This window comes from Ailuropoda melanoleuca, chromosome 4 (assembly GCF_002007445.2).
Source record: "Ailuropoda melanoleuca isolate Jingjing chromosome 4, ASM200744v2, whole genome shotgun sequence".
Lineage (NCBI taxonomy): Eukaryota > Metazoa > Chordata > Mammalia > Carnivora > Ursidae > Ailuropoda > Ailuropoda melanoleuca.
In genome coordinates this window covers 92,039,223-92,064,521 of record NC_048221.1, presented here as the reverse complement: position 1 = coordinate 92,064,521, position 25,299 = coordinate 92,039,223, and the positions used below count along the sequence as shown (strand labels likewise).

The 25,299-nt window shown below is 43.3% G+C and overlaps 1 protein-coding gene across 1 annotated transcript in view; it reads right to left on the bottom strand.

Moving 5' to 3' along the window:
- Positions 1–25,299, bottom strand: part of ANTXR1 (ANTXR cell adhesion molecule 1) — a 216,498-nt gene that overhangs the window by 140,176 nt on the left and 51,023 nt on the right. Inside the window, 6 exon segments of the mRNA XM_011236724.3 lie at positions 1,532–1,592; positions 15,538–15,618; positions 17,306–17,374; positions 20,392–20,471; positions 21,864–21,897; positions 22,482–22,563. Of these exon segments, the coding sequence (XP_011235026.3) occupies positions 1,532–1,592; positions 15,538–15,618; positions 17,306–17,374; positions 20,392–20,471; positions 21,864–21,897; positions 22,482–22,563 (407 nt within the window).

Sequence of the window (25,299 nt, the reverse complement as noted above, 5' to 3'; positions counted from 1 at the left end):
TAATCCTCAGGATTCTCATTCAAGAGAGGTGGGAGCTTGCCTTTTTCAAAAGCTAGGGCTAGCTTCCATTTTTGTGTCTTCTATTAATTTTTTCTTCATAAAAAATAAAGGAAACAGAATTGGATAGCTTACTCTGATACAGGAAATTATTGCTGGCTTATAAAATATGCAGTATTGCAGATAAGTCAGAGATTTAAAAAATATCTAACGAAAGCTTCCTTGGATCAGATTGACCAGAGATTTGTCTATTTTATTGGTTCTACTGAAGAAATAGCTCTTGCTATGATTTATCAGCTGAATTGCTTTCATCTGTTTAAATTTATTAATGCATTTTAATCTTTTTTCTTGTGTTTCCTTAGTTTAAAAAAATCTTTTACTTCTTACTTATTTTTCTTTTCCATCTCGTAAGAAACATTAAAATCTATGAATTTGCTAGGATCAGATCTTGCAGACCCTGGTATTTCTGTACCATATTCATCAAGTTTATATATGTGGTGCTTTTATTGTCTCAAATCTCAATGGTACATAAAGGAGATGTGGGTTTACTACTCTTTGATTCACGAATTACTTTGGAAGATATTTTTCTGTTGTCCAGCTGGTGGAGATTTTGTTTTTATTTTGGCCTTGTTCTATCCTTGGCTCTCAGTTTCTGATTTTGCTTCATTTTAATTAGACAGTTCAAAGGTATGATTTTAATTTCTTATGGTTAAGTGAAAGAGGTTAATAAGGGTCAAATAGGCAAAAATCAGTGCATTGTTTGTTGAAGAAATAATGAATTGAGACATTCAGCCAACATTCATTGACTGACCATCTATTAAGTGCCACGTACTCTGTTCGGCAGATAAGATTCTCCCTGTCAGCAAGAACCCTGCGAAGGGGAGCTGATTATGTTATGAATTGACAGGAATTGTATTGTCTTTAGACTTTCTGATTCACTACGAGGTTGCAACACGTTAATTTGCACATTGCTAAACTGCAAGTCTGGGTTTTCTTCATGAAGGGGGTAATTGCATAATTAAGGAATTTCCCTATTTTCTAATTATTTTAAGATGAAAGACATATACAAATTGAAGAGGTGGATTTACCTTGAGCTAATGAACCCTAATTGAGGCTTCTCACTGCACAGATCTCTTATAAGGCCCCGGGTCTCGGTACATATGGTCATATTCTTTTGTCTAATTTGAGAAGGTAAGATTTTTCACTTCTTTTTCTTAACAGGTTCTCCTGGATCAGCTCCACTTCTTTTCAGAGCAGGATGTTGGTGGTGATGTGTGGGAATCCAGTATTTCTGAAATACTCTCGCAATCAGTTCCCATGAAAGAAGAGGATTTGGACAGACTTTTTCAAACAACTGACATGTTGCTTCTTTCTTTTCTTTTTTCCCCTAGCAGCAAATTTGTTTAACCATTTCTAATCCTCTTTCCACCCTCCCCCTTCCTGCCCTGTCTCCCCTCCTCCCCACCAATGAATTAAATGTGATTTGAACTCAAAATACCATCATTTGTATGAGATAATTTAGCACTTAATTTACCTCCTGCACATATGGTGGATGGTTCAGCTGCTAAAATTTCGATGCAGGACTTCTTCAAAATCTAGAAAGAGAGGAAATCAAAAAGTCAAAGCACAGCTTATTTTATTAGAAGCAGGGGTTTCGCTTATAGTTACCAAGACAGGAAGGTTCAAGGACATTATATTGTAGTGGGTGGATGGGTGACAACATCTTTACTAATATTATTAATATCAAACATTTAATGAGCCAATATTGTGCTAGATGCCTCTGGTTGTCTCCAAAACCATAAGAATTATTCATTCATTTGTTCTTTCAGCAGATACTTATTGAGTCTATGATATGCCAGTCTTGGTTATGGAGACGTTTAATATCTGGTTAGGGAAATGGGAGTTACACTTGAAAAGATAATTAATAATGGTTTGTCATTGTGGTAGTTGCCAGGGTGAAGGGGCAGATAGTAGGATCTGCGGAGTTCCTAGGGAAAATCACCGAGGGCTGGTACACTGGGAAGGGCTTCATGGAAGCCATGGGCACTGAGGGTGGGACTCTGTCAAGTGGAGAGGAGTTAGGGGAAGGTTGGGATCCAGGTAAGGAATGGCATGAACAAAGCCAAGAAAGTAGAAATACATAAACCTCTTTAGCAAGAACAAAAGGAACTTGAAAAGTAGAAAGAGGAGTGATAATAAAGCTGGAGAGGTACGATGGAGACTCATTTTCAGGTTACTCAGAGTTCGCCCTTTTGTTAGAAAAGTTTGGAAAGATGTTTCGGGAGAGGATGCTGAAGGCTGTTTGTCGTGCCTCACTCTTTGGACCCCAATAGTCTTACTCAAATGGAAATGGACTCTTCTCTCCAGAAGAGCATTTGTAGGGTTGAGAGGAGAGTGTCAGGGAACTAATCCCATGACCGCACAGGGAGTGAATCAATGCTGCTTCGGGCCGAAGCACGATATCTGCCTGGTAGGGCGTATACTTCTCTCCACCATTTATGAATCCCGTGTCTTGATGAATATTGATTCTCAAATTTCATCCAAGCATTTTAAACCAGTATTGGACACTGAGTTAATTTACCAAGCAAATGAAATCTTTTATTTGGGCCTTAATTTGGAAATTGATATGATTCAGAGAGCTAAAGGAAACCATTTCTCTATTTATGAAAGGGGCATTTGTTGAAGGAATTAATAGTGAAATTATAACATTTGAAGTCTAGAAAAGAAGAAAGCATCTTTTAGCATTGAGAAACACCCGTTTATTTGCACTGATGTATTTATATATGCTTCTTTGTCCCAGCTGAAGTGACGCAGACACCACAAGATACAATCAAATGAAAGATACAATAAATTACAAAAGGGGAGGACATGGGTTAAAGGAAAAATAAGGGGAAGATGAAGTAAGAAATGAGAATAGCATAGAAAAAAATATACCGTGAAGAGCTTATTTCCTTACTAGGAATGGCTCATGGATTTAGTTCTAAACTTTCTAGTAGCAAATGAGAAGGCCAGGCAATATTTATGAGATTCTCAACCAGCAGAATAAAAACAAATCAGTTTCTCAGAAGAGATAATATTTACCCATTCCAGGGAGAAATCTGGGTGTCCTCATAGAGAAGCATTGAGAAAGGAAATGAAGAACATACTTCAGAAAATCTTTGTCTGATGGACAGATGACAGCACATTGAATTGCAGTCACTGAAACACGCTCTCTCACAACAATGTGTTTTAGGTAAGTCTCCAGACCCAAAAGTTGTAAGGAGCACTATTTCTTTTTTTGACAATTCTAAAATTCCAGCTAACTTGTCCTGACATTCCTTCCCACTTTGCACAATTAAAGGCACTTTCGTACTTTGATTCCTCTATTTGTTTTTGGCTACTACATGGTTCCATGGTAGGGAGCAACTTGTTCCTTATCGTCAGTGGGCTTGCTTTATTTCTTTGGCTCTGGCTTACCCAGCCACCCCCGACCCCCACCTCAAACACAGGTATAGCCTCAGATCCCCACTGGTGCCAGAGCGTGTTCTGACAGAAGAACACACGTGCACTGAACTCCCCAAGTCTGTGCCCATCTCGGGTAGAGTGAGTGGTCCTCCCACACCTGGCCCTGGGAAGCTGTATCACCAATGGCCTCCTGAGCTCCCTTCACTGTCATTCTGACTTGGGGTCAGGGACCCCAAGGATCTATGCGGGGCGTCCATGTTTCCCGCTGGCTTCTCCATCCTCCCCATTCCAATGGTTGATCCAGCCCTTTAGGTCTCTTATGTAGATAGCAACGTCTGAGGACGAGGGCTTGCCAGAATCCTGGTGTGCAGGCACTCACCTCCCAGATGGCAATTGTCCTATTTGAACGGTGATGACGGTTCACGCCCTTTCCCAACAAAGTTTGCTGCCTGAAGGGCCACCTCAGCCAGTGGCTGCCTTGACTGAGGGAAGTAACCACCCTTCCACATGTCCTCAGGCACAAATCTCCAAATAGGACACATTGGAAGAAACAGAATTAACCCATATGGAGAAACTTAGTAAACAGTGGCATTAGAACAACACAAAGCTATTTTTTTAACATTTCAAATAAAATTCCTCAGGCACTTGGCATCTCTTAATGAATCATTTTATCATCCACAACTGAAGATCTCAAAATAAAACCAGAGTAAAAATTGAGCTATTGGACCTATCCTGTCCCCATTCCCAAACTCCATCAAAACACATACATGACATTTTCACACACGTAAGTTCCTGACCTTGAACCCAGGTTTTTGAACCAACTTTCATACTTAACCAGGGGTTGGTAAAGGAAACACCCGTGAATCTCTGACCACAAAGACACACTAGCAGGTTTTGTCATAATAAACACATGCTGTATTATTCTCTCAGAGTGTCTGCAATTAGTTGATAAATCTAAGGAGTGTATGAAGGGCCAAAAAATGTCAGCCAAGCACTGTGATTCAATCCAGTAAAAACACAGCTTTCCCAATCTTAACTTAAAACATCTGGAAGGGATGCATTGCAGCCAATAGAGCAAAATTTATCAGTGAGGGGGATGGGCAGGATTTGTCTGGGACTGTGGCTTCTATTAGTTTGAAATGTCTGGTTTCAAAAGGTACGAAGTCATGATGGCAGTAGGTGGATTTGGGGGGTTCCCTTGGTTATTAACAGCCCAGACTATAATCAGTCTGTCTGAGCTGCAGCAGACAATAGATCAGCGTATGGTCTGGAGACCGGATAGGGGTTGGGGGTGGGGAAGCAGAGGTTCTGTCCCCAACCTGAGCAATGGCAGCCATGGAAGAAGTACAGATACAGCACAGGGAAGTCGCTTGAGGGAGTGGAATGGACTCACACAGGGTCAGGGTGATGTCAGAGGTGAGAGTACATTGGCTTCTGATGGAGACTGGGTGAAGACCACCACATGCCTCAAGTATAATCCAATGTGAGGAATGGGTGTTGGCCCTGGTTCTGTACTTACCTGACCTATGGTCCCTGACATGTCCTTGAACTTTTCTGAATCCTAATTTTGGGGAGCAGTTTAACATATGGAGTATAGCCCAGAATCTGGAATCCAATTGCTTGGGTCAACTCCCTCATGAGCAGTGTGACCTTGGGCAAGTTTCACAACCTCTCTGAGTCTCTGGATCCTCACTGATAAAAGTGGGATAAGAACAGTACCTACTGCATAAGGTTGTTGAGTTGGGAAGATTAAGCGAGATAATACCGGCAGAGCCCATAGCACAGCACCCAGAACCTCGTAAGTTCTCCACTCATGGTAACCATTATTCTTAAGAACTTGGGCTCTGGAGACAGATAAGATACATTTGGGCTCTGAACAGATTTATGTTCAAATCTGAGCCCTGCCACTTCCTGGCCATGTGGACTTGGGCAAGTTATTAAAGCTCAGTTTCCTCTTCTGTAAAAGGGGGATAAGAAATACACTGACCTCGCAAGTAGAATGAATGATTGATATAAATGCAGAGACATTTAGCTTGTAAATTCATTTGGACTCAGATGGTCAAATTCACATGGGATTGGAGAGTCAGGAAAGCGAGTGAAATCAAGGAAAACTGGCAAGGTTTTTGTCTCATAGACAGAACTAGACAGATGTGATCATCAGTAGATAATCATTTAACAACACTTCCACCACCAGCCAACAAGTGCTCTTCATGAAAACAAGGCACCAAGAAACAGGCTCAGAACAATCTTAGCAATAAAGCACTTAGGAGGGGCGCCTGGGTGGCGCAGTCGTTAAGCGTCTGCCTTCGGCTCAGGGCGTGATTCCGGCGTTATGGGATCGAGCCCCACATCAGGCTCCTCCGCTAAGAGCCTGCTTCTTCCTCTCCCACTCCCCCTGCTTGTATTCCTTCTCTCGCTGGCTGTCTCTGTCAAATAAATAAATAAAAATCTTAAAAAAAAAAGCACTTAGGAGAATGTGTGACATNTCTTCCTCTCCCACTCCCCCTGCTTGTATTCCTTCTCTCGCTGGCTGTCTCTGTCAAATAAATAAATAAAAACCTTAAAAAAAAAAAAGCACTTAGGAGAATGTGTGACACATATTCGGTTCTCAGACAATGGTAGTGGCTACTATGACTTTTGGTGATACTATGACTGCCACTTCTCTTGGGCAGAGACAGTAGCTCATGTATGTTTCTATCCCATCACCCACCACTGGCTCCTGCTTAATCATATTTGCTGGAAAAAAACCCCCAAAAGATGGTTAATGATATTTTCCTGTCATCTTTTGGACAGATTTCAAAAACAAGATAAACGGGAAAGCACATTTGAAATCCATAAAGGACTGTATCAATGCGATGTGTTGCTACTGGTATGGTTACTTTTGCTCATCTCATTAGATTGTTGGGGGAGTAAGAGGAGAAGCAGATGTAAAAGAACTTTGCCAAGTAATAAAAACTATTCAATATATTTAAAGTGAAATCTATTATGGACCAGTCCAGGTTGTATATAAGAGTTTATTTTTTTGGATTCTAAAACTCTAGTGTCTTTTCATAAAGTTCACAGTTTCTGCCGAGATTTCTCAAGAATCTTTAAATTATTGTGAATACTCACATAGAGTTATGAGAAACCCCTCCCTTACCATACACAGCCCTAATTTTTTTTCCTAATTGCCTTGCCTCCTTCCCCAATAAACAATCGATTTTTATTTACTTGACCATTTCCTGTTAGAAGATTTTGTGTCTGTTAGTAAAGACCAGACTCTTTCAACCATTCATAGTATAGGGACTTTTTGCTTCCACCCGTCTTCCAGAAAATCTTTCAGAGCACGTTTCTTGGTGTCTTAATTGTCATGAAGAGCACATTCTGGTTTTAAGATGGAGCTTGAGGTAGGCTGGCCCAAGGTTAGTTAACTACCCCTTGACTGATTATGTCTGTGTAGTTCTCTAAGACAAAAACTTGGCAGCTGTCCTTACTCTCACTGTCACCCTTCAAATCTAATATAGATTTTGCCACCTGATCTATGGTCTGGTGATTTTACCAATGAAATACTTCTGCATCCATCCATAGTTTAGTAGAAATCACTATCCTTCAGAGGACTTATCATGGTTGATAACTATATATTTATTTTTTTGATTGTCTGGTCAATACCTATCTTCTTCCTGAGACTATGAACTCTACAGGCGAGGAATGTATTTGCTTTATCCAATGCTCTATTCACAATGCCTAACCTGGCACATAGTAGTCATTAAATAAATATTCATTGAATAAATAAATGAATAAATGGTATATTTTCTGCACAGCTTCATACACTGGCATTATAGCATATTGGGTTATGGCCTTCCTTTTTCTCTATAAATACAATCTTAGGGTCTTTTGAATAACAAGGCCATATTCTGCACAATGTAACACCTCCCCCTTCTTATTAAGCACCACCATTTTTGGGCACAGCTTTCCCAGATGGCCTATTTCAGCACCCTTATTTCTTTATTTTTAATTGCTTATCTTTTTAAACAACGATGCTGTCAGTGTATCATGTCCCCGTGTATAAGATCTGGATTGGCCTGCTTTGTAAAAGGCCTTGACCCCTTTACTTGGGAAAATGGATAGGTCTGGGCTTGGCGATGGGACTCAGGCTCCCACAGAAGGCCACATACACTACTACAGCCGATGGCAGAATGCACGTTGGATAAGCCTGGACCACTGCTTGAGACATACGACAGCTTGAGACATACGACTGTTTCGTCCATGCCTTCAGGACTGGCAATGTTGTCTCCATGAATTTTGACTTTATTTGATCTCTAACAAAGCATTTATTTATTTATTTATTTAATACTTTTTTTTTTTTTAAGAGAGAGTGCAAGCAGCAGGGAGAGCAATAGAGGGAGGATAGAGAGAATCCCAAGCAGGCTCCACGCCCAGCATGAAGCCCGACCAGGGGCTTGATCTCATGACACTGTGATAACAACCTGAGCCGAAACCGAGGGTCAGCTGTCCAGCCGACAGAGCCACCTAGGCTCCCCAGAGTGTTTAAAACAAAGTGTTAAAACATAAAAAAAGATAGTCACCTTTCCTAACTAAATTCCACTCCCCACTTTAAACCAATAGGCACAGCTATCGTTAACTATGGTTATTATCCTAGATCCATGTCAGTTCTACCAAATCTGAATTTAAAATAAAAAACTACCATTATACCCTCATCTTTTTGGGATTCATATATGATTTTATGTATACTCATATATTATCCCAAATGAAGATGCAAGAAACAGTTTAAACGGATTACTGAATTTTGGACAACAGTGCTTATCCTCAAAATATGCAAAAGTTTCTGTCTGGGGTGCATGTGTCAGGGGGTGACCCAGCTCACTTAAATAAATACAACTCTTCCCCCAGTTCGTTTTGCATTTAGTGAGTCTGGCGTGAAGGAGCATAGGACAAAGTCCTGAAACTGAGGAAATTCATTTTTTTCCCCGCTATACCACTTTCCTCTCCTGTTTTCAGACGGAAAGCTCGGATAGCTGTGAACTCTGAAACGTGGTTTATTTAGTAAGATGAGCCTATCGACCCCCAGAATATTGGCAAAGTCAGCTGCCCTCCTTGAGAGCTGAGCCCTGCAGGGTTTCACTGGATTTTGTTCTCAATTCTGCTGTTGCTTTCCCAGTGGGTCTTCGCAGACTCACAGAGAGGAGGAGGAACTGAAAGGAGGAGTGGGGGTGACCTGAGGAGTGACTGAACGTGCCCCTCGGTGATGTTTGTAGACTTGTCCAGCTACGGGAATTTTTGTTACATTTGGACTCTTCAATAAACCAAACAGAAATAATAGCCTAGTCGAAATGACCCGAATGTCTGCAGAGTCTGAGTCTAATTAATAATCGTGGAGGCCAGTGTTTTTTAAAAAGAATTTCTGCTCACTGCAGAAACTACAGTTCGTTCTATCTATGTTTTGTATCCAGGCCTGCTAATGTGAATGGAACCCCAAATGCTATCATTTATAGACACAATCTGGGAAGAGGGGGTGGGGGAAGGGCCAAGGGGATTTTACCAGAAACAGCCACGGAGCTGCCCACTTGTCATGCAGTGTAGGTCACGAACGCTATCAGCTCTCTGGGCTGCTTTGTCATGAGTAAGTATGCAAAGTGTAGATAGCATCAGGGACCATGAAGAATACAACAAATGGGGCAGTGTCTGTGATGGCACTGTTTAGCATCTGACCAGGAGGAAGGGCAGAGAGCCTGCAAAAGGCCCAAGTGCCAGGCAAATGAGGCCAACAATTAGTGCCCCTGGGGTTCAAGGCAGGGAGAGTTCAAGGTGGTGGACAGACCAGGCCAGACTCCAAGGAGAAGACCTCCTGGAGGTCCAGACAGGCTTTGAGACAGGATTCAGATGGGGCAAAGGAAGAGAAGGGGATTTCTGCCAATCACAAACAAGCCTGACTTAAGAGGAGGGCTGCTTCTGCTGAGCTGGGCCTCCCCCTCTGCTAGTTCTGGAAAGAGGGTTAGTTCAGTAAAGTCAGGTACTTTCCAGGATGGTGCGAATATGAGGATTTTGATTGGAGGGCAGCCCTTAACAGTTCCTGGAGGGGTCTTGGAAGAGTATGTGGAAGGGAAGGCCTAGAAGACAGGCTTCGCCTTTTGTCATAGCTTTGTTAGGGCCTGGGCCAGACTAGGGGGTATAGGTCTTCCAGTTCCCATGAGGGAAAGGGAGAAATCAGCACAGAACCTGGTTTTCATAAATAAAACAATTTTATATACACCATGGAAAAGATTTACTCTTCAGTTTCGCTGATCTTACAGCTTCCTTGATAGCCAGGATATTCATGCCAAAACTCGTGAGAAATCCTTGCAAGTAGAGTCGCGTTTGCTCATACTTGTTTATTGTTGATCAAACACGCAGAATGCTCTAGGTGCCGCTTTACCCTTGCTTAATAGGAAGCCCCACGCAGGCTGAAATATTTATTCCAAAGAAATACTCCTTGAGGGACACGCTTTGGTGGCAGCCGCTACGTTCTCCTTCTCATAGGCAGTGTGCCTGGCTCCAGGCACCGCCCTCAACTGCACACAAAGTGGGGACAGCTCGGGGAGGAGTTGGCATCATGGTAACCAGGCCAAGTGCTGGGATTCAAAGTTGCAGACCGATGTCAGTGGTATCTGAAACCAGCCCTCGCGCAGGTTCCCGTTTCACTGGCTGCAGCACTTTTGCAAAGGCAAACAAAGACCCAGGAGCCTTGCTGGACCTTTGCTTCATATTTTCGCCTGAGGGCTGGCGCTACCCTTACCAGTTGTGGTCAGTGGAAATTCCCCGAAGAAGCCACAAGAAGGGAAGGCGAAGGGATAGTTTCTTCCTTTACAGCTTTACTGGCTTTAAGGGCTACAATCTTTCAACCACCCCAAGTCTGTCTTATAATTTATCAACCGTATTCTGCAAAAGCAAGTAGAAATTCTGTCCTCAGAGGTAGAGTCCTTGAGCATGTGTGGAAGGAAAGATGTTCTTTTCAGCCTGTGTTACGCTGCCAGCTTCTCCCGGGGAGGGAACTTCACCCGTCGAGCAGAAGTCACTATTTGCCCACGCGCTCCCCACCTAGCAGTAACAGGCGGAGAGCGCCTCCTCCCACCCGCTGCGCTCCTGGACGTCAGAGCACGTGGGTTTGCCTGGCCTCTGCCGTACCTATGTGAACCGCGTCGAGCCGTTTCACAGTTTTGGTCCTCCGTGCCCCCTTCTCTGAAGTGGAGCTGCTTCCTGGCCTGCCCACACTACTGAGTAGAGAACTATGGTCATTCCCATCGTGGCCCTTAGCGGTACCGCGGAGTCGATTCCGGATCACTGCTCACTGGCCAGCGGCCTTGGACAAGCTAGCGGATCTCTGGGCCTCCGGCATGCACTTCCGTGGAAGGGATCACGATACCCACACTAACGGCTGGTCGGGAGACTCCGATGAGATGCCTCTGCAAAATGATCTACACGGGGTCTAGAACCCCAGGACTCACGAAATGGTAGCTCTTATTAGTTTTACCTTCCTAAGGAAATAGAGGGGGGAGAGAGCACTGGCCCTGGAGTCACCCCTTACACAATGTGCTCGCAGGAAGGCTGCCCGAGGTTCAGTTTCTTCATCTGTAAAATAGGACTAAGAACGTTTTCTTCACAGGGTTGTTATGATGCTAAAATGGGATCATATTCCCTGGGATAAAGGAACGATGTTTGGTCCCAATTACAGCTGTGATGTACAGCTGTTGATTTCTTTCTTTTCTTTTTTTTTTTAAAGATTTTATTTATTTATTTAGAGAGAGCAAGCACGTGGGAGTAGGGGGAGGGACAGAGGGAGAGGGAGAGAGAAAATCTCAAGCAGAGTCTATCCTGGGCGCAGAGCCCCTTATGGGGCTCGATCTCACGACCCTGAGATCATGACTTGAGCCAAAATCAAGAGTCGGACGCTTAACTGACTGAGCCACCAAGGTGCCCGTACAGCTATTGATTTCTTTCTGCCTTTTCCCTACGTCCTGCTGCTGAGAGACTAAAATGGGAAACAGGTGAGAACACCATGAAAAATATTATATAAATCTAACACATAAGTACTTCTCCCTTAGAGTAGGGAGGGCTGGGGAACTGTGAAAAGACCAAACACAAGAGCCAGTATGTGGAAGCCGAGAATTCCGGGATTTGCTGAATCCAGGCCCTGGATAATCAGCTCCTGGTCATGCAGTGGGGTTTCCATTTCCTCAGACATTCACGGCTAAGTATTGTGGGAACCAGGCCTCGGTTCAAACTCCCCACTCAACCTTTATGAGCAGGAAGACTTGGGCAGTTTCTCTGAGCTTCCTGCACCCCAGCTTCCTCACCTGTAAAACCGGGATAGGACCTTCTGGAGAGAGTGGCTGCGGAAGGGCCCAGCAGAAGTGCTGGTGGACGGAAGATCCTCGACAAGTCACTGTGCCTTTTCTTCCTCACAGGCCGACATTCCTATTGATCCCAAGGGTTTATTTATTCGATATCTGGAGGAGAAACGGATCAAGTGCCGCGATTCTAGATTCCCTGAGAGTCTGAATTTCAAGCATCCTTGTTCTATTGTCAGACTTCGTATCTGGCTATGGGTTCCTGCCGTCCCTCGAGGAAAACAGCCCTCCGGGAGGCACATGACGTAGCCTTTGCTTGCCTCCTCAGCCCTCTCTGCCACCCCCACTTTGGCGGTGCTCAACCTTCACTCTGCTACTCTCCAGCACAGGGCCGCGCGCTGCCGAGAATGTTCTATCCGTGCTCTTCCAGTGGGTGGCTCGATTTCATTCTTCAGGTCATGTCTTCAGAGGGGGCTGGGTTCTGTGTCAATCCCTTTACTCTTAATCTTGGTAGCTGGTTGCCACTTTTGTACCATTTATCACAATTTTAACTATACATATTTACGTATTTACTCATTTTTGTGTCCCTGCCACTGGACTGCAAGCCCCACCAGGCCAGGGTCTCCATCACTGTACTTGTAGCTCAATGGCAAGAGTGTACTATGTACGGTTTTCAAGGAGTCCTGGATCAAAGTGCAAATATTAGCCCCCGCATCTTGATTTGAGATTTAAACATAAGGTCATTACGGGCTGAAAACCTGATGAACCATCCGAGCTTGTTGAGAGCTGCTCTGTACTCCGATTTGGGATAATTAAGCCCAGTCCTGTTTTATTATGAGAAAATCACCAGCCACAAAACAACATCCGTGGGAACAAGCTGGAATAGATGCTTCAGATGGCACAGGGAGAAAAACAAGAGCTTTCTTTGCAGTATCCAGAGGAGAAATGAACCTACTTCTCAAAAATAGCCAACTTCAGGCCATAATTATTTCTGTCTGAATTGAGAAAGATGAGCCCTGCTGTGCTTGTCCCTGTTTCTCTGTCCAAGCAAATGAATTAACAACTGCCATAAACATGGGTTTCAAGTGTTGGAAGGATCGTAACCACGAGCATAACTCCCAGATAAAAACTCATAAGAATGTTATCATTCAACTCAAGTTTGGAGCCTGGAGTCTCAAATTATTGTTTTTTTCCCAGTTTTTGGGAGACCATTTTGCTGAAATTCCTTAAACATCTTTGGAGTTATTTCCATTTGGGGGTGGGAAGAGCTTTCCAAACGTCTGGGGGGCTCATGTCGAGCTTGGGTGAGTTGCTAAGGTTGAAATATTCAAGGACAACACCAGTTTATGCAGATAAAATGATTCTCATGATTTGGGTAGGAACTGCCTCTTGAATGATGTGGGCACATGGCTCCTAAGAACCTTTGCACAGGTAAGAGTTGTCCCTGCTCAGAATCCAGCCATTTGCAGGCGAGACTCTGCACTCACGCTGCTGTAGGCTCCTGCCCCTAGATCCCCCCGCTTTTCCCCCTATGTCCATGGACACCACCATCAGATTCTTCTCTTAAATATCACTTGTTAGATGTTCCAAATGTTTCCGTGATTACACCCACGAATTTGGAATCGAAACCCCTTCAGGGCTCTTATCAGTCTGGTTCCAAACCAGTGTCTAGGCTTGTTTCTTATTACTCCTGATCCTTTACCAAACTCTCCCTGCAGACGGAGAGGCATTATTATTATTATTGTCCTTGGAGTATGCTTTTCCCTTTTCCAGCTTTTGGGCTGGGGTCATGTCATCTCTTCCCCTGTGCTACCTATCACTCCTCCTGGGTCTTTCACAGATTTGGGTCTGTCCCACCTTCTCCTGAAGGCTCCAGCAATAATTCACCTCTGAGCTTCATGGTCAGCCCCAAATCGCGTTTTGCACCAGCTGGGTATTGGTTTGTACGTTTATTGCAGTGCTGGTTGCTTATGTTGTCACTATGCCACACTGATCCCAGAAACTATTTGGAGCAAGGGCCCCTCACCTGGGGATCCAGTATTGGGACTGATAATTCTCTATCTCTCAATAATTTCCACTCTCTGGTGAAAGTGGTTTGAGTTGGTTTCTGATCCTTGTAAACAAACACCTCTTGAATAAGGTGACCACCATCTGTACAGATTTAAGGTAAGAGTTCCTAATCTGAGGTGAGATTATTTTTCACAATTCTGAAAACTTAAGGTCACATATATCGACGTTCTGAAAATGCACCTGGGGCATTTATTAAAACAAACAAACAAAAAAAAACACACCAAACCAACGGATATAAAAGGTGCAGATTCCTGGGCACCAACTCATACTGTCTGCAATAGAATCTCTTAGGGATAGGGCCTGGGAACTGGTATTGTAAATGAGGTTCCCAGGTGATTTTTAAGTATGTTCAAGAAAATCTAGAGAATTGGGGGAAACTGACACTAATGTCCATTATATGATGGGGAAGGAAAATGAAAGAGGAAGTAATTCATATGTCTTGAGTACCTATTATGTGCTTGGAAAAATATTCGGTAATTTCACCAGTGTTACCTTTTGTAATCCTCAAACAGGCTGGTGATGTAAGCTTACTATCAATCCCTTTTTACAAATAAGGAAACAAGTGAGATAACTCATCTGGGAATCTATAAATGGTAAGTCGTTGGGCCAGCATTTAAATTCTGGGATGACCAGCTCCAAAGTTCTTCTTACCCTGCAGGAGTTCTTAGCAGACCTTGGAGGGAGGGAGAGGGGGCATGAACGTACAGCCACATTAGACGTTTCCTAGGTCAGTATGGGGCAGCTGGGCAGATCCTGATTCTGGCTGGTAAACCCTGGATTAAGACCCCCTTGACATCTGAAAGGGACAGTGATCCTCTGAGCTCTGAATTTGCCTCCTGGACCCTGAGTCTGGAGCCTGGTGAGCTCCCACTGGAGAAACCGCTGGCCATCTGCCCAATCACAAAACCTAAAGGTAGAGGAGAGAGTGCTTCTGGACTTCCTCACAGGTGCAGCACAAAAACCGGCCTTCTGGCTGGGGCTTTAAAGACCAGCATCATCCAATGTTCCCGCCAGACCAAGGGCCTGGCCTATGTATGGACCGTGGAAAAGAGAGGCCGAGCCTGTTCACTGACAGGAAAGGTGGGCTAAAAAATCCACTCATGTCTGAGGGATTGTCCCATCCAACCCAGATTGGGGTGGAAAGGAGGGATGGCTGACTGCAAACCCTGGAGGACAGTGAATCCCTCAGATTTGGGGACTACTGCTCTAAAGCTGTGGTTCCAGTAAAGTCACCTGGGAAATCTTAAAAATCCTGCTCCAGATGATCTCAGTAGGCAGCCAAGGTAAAGAGCCACTGGTCGAAAGTACCTCTGATGGTCAAGAGACACAGATGGAGCCTGCCAGTTCTCTAGAAGTCAGCTCTCATTCAGTCATGGTTAGAAAAGCTGAGGTCAGGGGCACACCATCAACCGACGTTTCCAGTAGGAGAACTGGAACCACCTGAAGTTTGGCTTGCTGCCAGAGCAGGGTCCCTTCAATTTTTAATTTACCTTGTAGGGTAACCCTGGCACAGGAGAATGACAAAAGAAACATGCGTGGAAGGCAGGAGGGAGAAGTGTGACAGGATAGGTAACAAAGGTAGACAAAGGAATGTTGTCTCAAGCAGAGAACACCAGCCTCAGAGAGAGGGACAGGGGAATTTTTAGTGGATCGGGGGCAGAGAGGGCCCAATGTCCAGTTTTAGAAGCAGTGCTCTACTCACTGAGTGGATGATGCCTTGCAGAGCCTGAAAGCCGTCATTCACAGGAAACACGTGGTCCTTGCTGTCCGCAATCCGGGCCAGCTGAGAGCACAGCAAACACACATGGAGATGTGTCAGTCTTGGCTGCAGACAACGGAACCCAGCGGGCTCCCTCGACTTTTAGAACCCAGAGGAACCTGAGAGCTTGGGCCTCACTGAAAAGGCCTCAGTAACAATGAGCTTACCAGCGGCCCCTCTGGAGCAGCCCTGGAGGGTCGGCTCCAGCTTCTACGTTTGTTTTAGTACTTTTCTCCTTGGGAACAGAGGTAAGATTGCTCAGCTAGATGAACATTTGGCCTGGGTTGATGTATTTATGGATTTGGGGGCAGGCCATTGGCTCATTTTTCTCCCATTCACTCAAATTTCTGTTGGCAACTGTATTCGAATTGAATAGACTCAGGTTTCCTTTCAGAGCAACTTTAAAAATAAATTTAAGCTTTGGTGTTGGGCGAGGCCAGTGAATGGAGCTTACCTTTCGCCCAAGTTGCTCATTGAGGAGAGGACCCTTGCAATTGGTTTGGCCCTCCTGCTCTACGGAGCAGAGGGCAGGGGAAAGAAGAAACTGATGTGTGGACTGTTCTACTCCAAATCTATAGTTCTGTGACTGCCACAGTCAGGGTCAGAGCCACGACTTTCCCTGATTGCAAAAGTAACACATAACCAGTGGGAAGTTTCAGAAAACCCAGGCATGTTAAAAAGAAAAAAAGTTACTCATCCACCTATCTACCCACCTATCATTCACCCATCATTTTTCTATTATTAATCTGATATACTACATAGTCTTTCATGCTTTCCCTCCCCAAATAAACACATTTATTTTAAAAGTGGACTGAGATATTCCCACTGTTCTGTAACCCTGTTTTATTCACCTAATAACATACCATAAGCATTGTCCCATGTCAAAAAGAAAAAGAAGTGATGAACTACATTGAGGAACATTTATATAGGTTGTTAGCAAAATTTCACAATTTGCATATCTATACTTGTACATATTTTTCACCCACTTGCCATTTATGATCGACCCTTGAACAACCTGGGTTTGAACTGAGCAGGTCCACCTACACGGGATTTTTTTTCAATAAATACAGTACAATACTGTGAATTATTTTCTCTTCCTTATGACTTAGTAACATTTTCTTTAGTCTGGCTTACTGCATTATAAGAATACAGTATACAATGCATATAACATACAAAATATGTGTTAATCAACTGTTTATATTATTTCCAGTCAACAGTAGGCTGTTACTAGTTCAGTTTTGGGGGAGTCAAAAGTTGTCCATGGATTTTCAACTGCGCAGGGGGGCTGATACCCCTATCCCCTGCACTGTTCAAGGGCCAACTGTGTATTTAATTTTTTGTATTGAAAATGCACTGAATCTCTAATGGGAGAAGAGGGATGTTTGACATTTAAGCAAAATTAGACTCATTAAATTAAATGAAAACAAACAAACAAACAACAAGTTTTCTTATTTTATTCAGATCTGTTTTGACACCTTGGCAATTTAACATCTACCAAGAAAGTCAACCAAGGAAGATACCGCCTGGATAGTCTGCGTTCACGGCCCCCAAGTGCACTGGCTTGGCTACACGTCCCTCACACATCCAGTAATTCTCGCTCAACGTTTATGGAAAAATAACCTATTTAAGGGGTGTTTGTGTTGCTGAACTGAGTAGACACGTTCTCTCTCATTCACAAGCTTAGTGCTCCCAGACCTGAGGCAATCCATACCTGCGTTTCATTGAAATCCTTCACACCGACACAGTAAACAATGGCACCGAGATCTCGGGATCTGTTAGCCTGGGTCAATGGAGAAAAGCCATTAGACAGAGAAGTGGCAAATGTACTCCTTTTGGATTAACCAGACTAACTTCCACAATCAGGTATTTACTGAGCACCGACTATGTGCCAGGTACCACAATGGAGAAGGCAATCCCTGTTCCCAGGATGCTTACCCTCCAGTAAACACCACATTCTAATGTCAAGGATAAGAGACGTGGGACTGATTAGCCCAATGGGACGTGTTAAGAAAGAGCCATCAAAGTCTTCATGAAGGGATTTGAAAGATGAGGGGAGGGAAAGGGAACAGGAGGCTAGGATAAGTTTATTAAATATTCTTGGAGGGGTTTCTGGGTGGCTGTCGGTTCAGAATCCAGCTCTTGATTTCTGCTCAGGTCATGATCTCAGGGTCCTGAGATCGAGCCCTGCATTGTGCTCCGTGCTTAGCACAGAGTCTGCTTGGGATTCTGTCCCCCTCCCTCTCACTCCCCCTCTGCTCCTCTCCCTGCTTGCTCTCTCTAATAAGAATAAATAAATAAAATCTTTTTTTAAAGATTTTATTTATTTATTTGACAGAGAGACACAGCGAAAGAGGGAACACAAGCAAGGGGAGTGTGAGAGCGAGAAGCAGGCTTTCCGCTGAGCAGGGAGCCCGATGCAGGGCTCCATCGCAGGATCCTGGGATCATGACCTGAGGCAAAGGCAGATGCTTAATGGCTGAGCCACCCAGGTGCCCCAATAAATAAAATCTTAAAAAAGTATTCTGGGGAAATGATTATTCTATTTCTTTGAAAATTTTTTATTGACATACTTTTCTTCTTTTGTAATAACAGCCTGGTATAATAGAAAGGATGTGGCCTTTGGAACCCCATATACATAGGTTTGGCTTTGCTCTGTAAAGTGTTTGGGGATTCAATGAGATAACATATGCAGAGCTCCTCATAGAAGACCTAGAACAACACAGATGCTTATAAATGTCAGCACCCTTTGTGAATAAGGTCTTTTTCATTCCCACAGAATACACTGGTTTAATGGTGTGGGAATTACGGTCTGTATTTGAGTAAGTGAACCCATAACCTTCTCTACAATTAAGTATCAAGAGGGCAACATAATGAATAACATCCAGGTTTTGGTTTGATTTTAATATTTGATTTATTAAATGCTCTGGTATCTTATTTCCAGGTTCTTCTGTGTTTCAGAATAGAAAATAAAAATTGGAAATCATTGGAATATACAGTAGGCACTTAATAAATAATTGATAGCAAACACATAGTAGGTGCTCAGTGTATGCGTGTTGATTTGAATTGTGTTCCTCCTCCACCCCTCACTTTAGTGTTCAAACTCACATGTGACTGAAACATTCTGAAACATTGAATTTTAGAAGAAACAGCAACATATATCTTTTTATTCTTCATTTAAAAAATATGGCTTGCTGCTTTAAGGATAAAACAAACTTTCAGACACAGTCTAGCTCCAGCCTTATCTGTAATAACTTCTGTGACTCTTTCCATCTAATTGGGCTTTATATAAGGTTATCAAAAAAGGAAAGATCCATTTCTTTATGTATCTCGAGCTTTATCTTTCTTTTTCCGAAAGCTTCCTTCTCTTGGCGCTGGCACTCCAAATATTTTTCCAAGTTTGTACGTGCCATACCTAAAATTCTTTTCTACTAACCCATATTTTAAGCTTCTGACATCCATCATTTATTTTATATTCAGTTATTTCCTTATTAGGGTTTTTACTTTATTTGACTGCTGTTCAGCACCCAAAACAAGCCATTCTGCATTCCCATTGTATTATTAGTTTCAACTTTAGTATATTGAAATATATTATTTTCCAAATGCCCAGGCAGGCACATTTACTTATGTGTTTCACCATTATAAATGATCTTTTGTACTAGTTATGGGTCGGGGAGAAGTAGTGTGTTTACCTACATCATGTCCTCATGCCCTTTGCCAGCAGAGGCTTCAAAAAGCATCATTACGTCCTTACATGGTAAGCACCATGAAGGGAGCAAATGTATCTTCCTCACCTGTTTCCCTAGTATCAGGCAAAGTGCCCAGCACATGCTGAGCTCTCAGTTAACACTGAATGAATGAATGAATGAATGAATGAATGAATGAATGAATGAATACTTGTTTGCCAAGGGAGCTGAATTTAAATCAAATAATAGTCAAGAGCTTCAGGTAAGTGTCATGCTCTGATTAACATCTCCCCCAGAGGCCAGCAATGCTCTCCTTCCTCACTGCCTGTCTTTTTCCTTATTGTGTTTCTCTCTAACTTGGCTTAAAGGAGCCTTTGTCACTTTGTCAGTATTGGTGAACTGGTTTCTTGGGCCAATTTTACGTGTGGCTCAAATCTCAGACTAGAAAGGGAAGGATTTCCTAAATATAAACATTACTTTTCAACTCCTGAATAAACCTCTTTTTCTGAAACTCTTGATCCAAACTGGAAGCTTCGTTTATAGAGAATTCTCTCACTTGCTTTAAGGAGTACTTTCTGAGAACATAAAAAAAAGGAAGGAGAGATACTGTAGGAGTGATTACAATTTACTTTGCTACCAGTTAATTTTCAACTTTGATTCTTGGAGTGAAAATCTCAATGATTCATACATTCTGACAAGACTGGCTCTTACATATTTCAAGTAATTCTTTCCCCTCCTCCTGTTTTTAGCAGAAATGGAGGAAAAACGGCACCAATGTTTTTGTTTGAAAGTGATATATAGTTATTTCGAAACTGCTAGATAAATATAGTGCTTTCAATCAAGTCATGGTAAGCAACTTTTATCCCTTAAAACACAGAGTAACAGGCAAATATTTTGAAAGGGGAGAAACATCTACCATGTGTAAGACATGAGTGTTCACTTTGAAAAAATGAATTGTTATTATTATTTTTTACATATGAGACACAATTTTACCCGGGGGTTTTACAAAGAACACCTATCATGTTGTCTGAGTAGAAAGAGTGCAGCCCGTTTCTGAGGAGGAAGGAGCCCTGTTTCCATGTCTGTGTTAGATACAGGCCAGGCCATCGCTTACCTCCCTCTCTGAATAGAAAAAGAGATCTTCATGGAGTTCCCCATCGGTCAAAGCAATGATGACGCTGGCCGTCCTGTATCCTGCTCAACACAACACAGACTCGCTCAATCCATCTTGCCGCACTCAGGGAAACCCCCTCTCAGTCCTGGGGCTTGATGTCTCATGACCTCAACCTCCCGAGGTCAATATTATGAGAACCAGCAACTTTTCTTTCGGGACTAGAAACACCTCCAGAACTAAGAAGAAGAATGCATCTGTGGGGACAGACTCTGGGGGGAGTGGGTTTTGCTTGTGGTTTTCTCAGTTTTCTCTCAAAAAATGGCCAAACCTGCTAGAATGGTCACTGGACTTACAGCTGGGAGTAGCTCCAGTGAATCAAACTTCTATGATTTTCTATGAAGAGTCCATGTGACTGAGGTTAAGGCCTGGGGGGGAAACTCGACCAGCTGGGCTGTTCAGGAGTCCTTCTCACAAGCCACAGTTAACCATACCCATTACCCCTTGAAGAACCGGGCAAGGAGAAATAGTCATTATAATTTACAAGCTGAGTGGAAGTTATTATAGCAGCTGGAAAAACCTACTAGAATTCTTCCAGTGATTTTTAGACTTCTAGTAACATTGCTGATGGTCGGTTTATATTAACAGGCATTATTATCGATACTGGGTCTGTTCTATTTGTCGCAGTTGAGAGGGAAAGAGGAAGCAGACACCTCTCAGGCCTGGGAGAAAAGTCCTCACTGTAATACTGAATCTCTTTCAAAAGATTTGCCTCAGTTCCCCATCGGTCAAGGCAATGATGACGCTGGCCGTCCTGTATCCTGCTCAACACATCACAGACCCACTCAATCCATCTTGCCGCACTCAGGGAAACCCCCTCTCAGTCCTGGGGCTTGATGTCTCATGACCTCAACCTCCCGAGGTCAATATTATGAGAACCAGGCTATCCATGAAAGACTGTAGTAATAATAACAAGAGCTAAAATCATAAGAAGAAGTATATTTTCTATATGTTAAGTACATCGTATGCATTTTTTTTTCATTTAAATGAAGCCAACTTTAAACCGCACTGGTATCTTAATCTTAATATCCTATCCAATCACAGTAAGGAAGAGGCTTGGAGCTTGGGGAAGGACAAAAAAAAAATTAAATTTGACGTAAAAATCCAAGACTTTACTAACTTTTCTAAGTACTTATTAATTTAATGAATTCAACATGCAAAGCTGTTCACAGGCATTATAGACTGTGGCCCATAAGGGGCTCCTCATTACTTTTATGTAACTTTTTTTTTGCATCAAGAGGACAGTAGAGTTTGACCTGGTACGTGTCGTCTTGCTCTCCATGTCTTCTTTGGGACGAAGTGTGGACGATTAGGGGCAACATCCCATTCATCTTTTGTAACATGAAATTACTGAGGCACTTTTTTTGGGAGCCAACACAGAAAAAAAAGTTTGATAATTCATACTATAGTCTTACCTTGGCTGTTTTCATAATAAATCTGCTCGCTGGCCTGAAAAACACATGGAAGAGACATGAGACCTAGAGCCACTGTGTGCTATTCCAATATTCCAGATACCACAGTGGGCAGTGTGCTCTGGGGCTGGCTGTGTAGGCCGGCTCAGTCTCGATTCTTTAGGTAACCCACCCAGGTTTTGCTCAAATGTCAATGGATGCCGTTCATCTAAAGTTACCGTAATGTTTAACGAATGTGCTTGTGAACAGGGATCCACGTCTTACTTCCCACAGACTGGGACTTGTTTCCCTTACGCCTGAAGTCACTGACGTCCTGTCTCAACCACTCACACACCATCTAGAAAAGTTTACCTTGGAAATGCCGGGGACTGATGTGTGGCACGATTCATGAGAGTCAGCCAAGCATTAGCTAACAAGCCCTTTATCGGTGTCACGGAAGGGGCGAGGACATTCACTTTTCTGGGATAGAGTTATCAGTGTGCAAGCTTGTGGGAAAATTGTGTTTACTTTCTCAGTCTTGGGGGGTGTTCAGTTACATGTGTCTTATCTCATCGGCCATCCTTATGCTGATGTTTCCCTATCACACTTTATATTTAGAGTTGAAAACCGGTTTATAATTACCCTTTCAAATCCTTCATGCATGTAAGTGTCTCCTCCCGGCAGGACCTTCTGGAGTTCTTCTAGGCCCTGACGGATCTGTTCTCTGAAATCCAAAGACACCCTGTTAGTCTTATTAGAGCATTTCACACTTTGCTGTGGATAGATGTACGCATTAATCTTTCGTGTGGATCCTGCCATGGTACCCCCACGATCCCCCAAAAGCCTATTAGAAGGAATGTCTTTGTAGCACATTATCCATTCAGAGTCAGCCAGAGGGGAGGATAAGGAAAATCTCAGGTGAAAGGACCCTTTTGCAGGAATAGCTACCTGCTCACAAGTATTTTCCACCCCTTAGCAGGACAAAGTTTTCATTCTACATTGGAAACGAGTCCTAAAATGCAACTGCTCTGGAGGGGGTGACACGACAACTCAGGTAACTTTATATCAAGATGCAAACAGCTCATGTGAGCCAGAAAGAGGTGAGTGCTGAGAACCCAGGACAAGGCCACCCCAAGGATGGAAGGTGGGAGGGGCAGGTGTCCGGAGCAAACTCTGCCTCTCGCACGCATGTGTCAAGGGAAACCATATGGTCAGCTTTGCAAATGAAGGCTCAGGCAATCTACGCTTTCCAGCACAACCAGGAGTGTTTTCTGTGGGCTGGTGTCTGTGTTTTCTTACTCTGGTTGCTCAAGGTGGTGGGGGGGCGCAGGAAGAGGAAGTGGGTTATGGCCCTGGGAAAGGGTCCAACTGGTGATGGGAAATGTGGATGGTCTGAGGACCAAAGAGAAACTTTGTAGACCATTCTTTCTGGGATGTAAGATGTCCACATCTATATTCCTGTCTTTCAAGTAGCTCCATACCATGCCCAAAGGGGCAAAAAAAGTTAATTTCTGAAGAAACATCAAGCTTATTCGTAACCTGTAAGCCTATGAAAGGGTTTGTAATGACCTTTCTCTCACCGAGGCCTCTTTCGTGACAGAGGCGGAGGGGCACTGTTTAAATTAGGAAGGGAAGTTCCTTTTGAGTAAGGAAAGAACCTCGCATCTAGTGAGCTTCCACTAGGTCCAAGGCCCTGCTCAAGGATTTCTGATTTTATGTTCTCAGTCACTGGTCAAGGTGGGCACTATTGCTCTCACGCAACAGGTGAGAAAATGTGGTTCAGAGATGTTAAGCAGGAGAGCAGAGACTTGAAATCAAATTGGTTTGACTCAAAAATGGCTCTCTACTCTGCCCAGCAGTCTCCTTACATAGGTCAGTGCGTGCTGGAGAGGCGGGAAGTTTCAGTAACACTGGATTAATGAGGAGCAATGGTAATTTCTAATTCTCTCTGGGTACTCGCTATGTGCCAACCCCTGTTAGAAATATATCACTTGCGTCTACCACCCAGTGCACCATGCAATATATGCAACTAATGAATCATGGAACTTTACATCAAAAACCAGGGATGTACTGTATGGTGACTAACATAATATAATAAAAAAAATTATTATTTAAAAAAAAAGAAATACACCACTTATAATTAATTCACTTATATCTTTCGAAAGCTCTTTGAGGTAGGTATACTGTTACATCCATTTCATAGATAAGGAAACTGAGTCACAGAGTGGCTAAGGAACTTGTCCAAAGCCCCTCAACTACTAAGTGGCAGAGGCTGAATTTGAATCTAGAGGCCCTGTTTCTCCAGCACTATGATAAACTGTTTCTCTTTGAATGAGTGAACAAAATTCATTACTATTTTATCCTGGCAATTGCCTGGGGAGGAAGTCCAGTGCAAAATTAACCTTTTTTTTTAAAAAAAAATTATTTATTTATTTATTTTACAGAGATAGAGACAGCCAGCGAGAGAGGAACACAAGCAGGGGGAGTGGGAGAGGAAGAAGCAGGCTCCCAGTGGAGGAGCCTGATGTGGGGCTTGATCCCATAACGTCAGGATCACGCCCTGAGCCGAAGGCAGATGCTTAACCGCTGTGCCACCCAGGTGCCCGCCAAATTAACCTTCTGTTAAAACTGATGGGTGAGGCTGGATTGCCAAGTTGTTGGAAGTTTTAAAAGACAAACTGAACAGGGGTTCGCCTGAGCCTGTCCCTGGCCTGGGTTGCTGATCTTCTCATGTGGAATATTTAAGACGAAGGAACTCAGACTTTGGGAAATGTTCTGACTGTTGTCTGCTTTTCTTACCAGTACCTAGTTATCAGACCATGTGCCCAATTGCCCAAGTCCTTCCTGGTCCCTCTACCTTCATTCTCCTTTCTACTTCTGCTCCCCCTACATAATCTGTCATCGAGTCTATCAGTTCCGCTCTAGACATCCATGAAACTGATTACTTCTCTATCTCTTCCGCCAATGCCATGGTCTGGAGACATCATCATCTCTCTCTTAGACCACTAAGACAGTCACTCGCTATCTTTTCACTGCCCTCTTGCCCTTCTTCCATTCATTCTCCGCATAGGTGTTACAGTGTTCTTAAACATTTTTTTAAAAAGATTTTTTATTTATTTATTTGACAGAGATAGACAGCCAGTGAGAGAGGGAACACAATCAGGGGGAGTGGGAGAGGAAGAAGCAGGCTTCCCAGAGGAGCAGGGAGCCTGACGTGGGACTCGATCCCAGGACCCTGGGATCACACCCTGGGCTGAAGGCAGATGCTTAATGACTGAGCCACCCAGGCGCCCCTGTTACAATGTTCTTAAAATACAGATCAAAACATGCCATTCACTCCCCTGCTCCAAACCCTTCAATAGCAGTTGATTACACTTGGTATAAACCTGAAATCCTTGCCATGCATTCCATGGCCCATAATGAGGTCCTTATTACTTTTATGTAACTTTTTTTTTGGCAT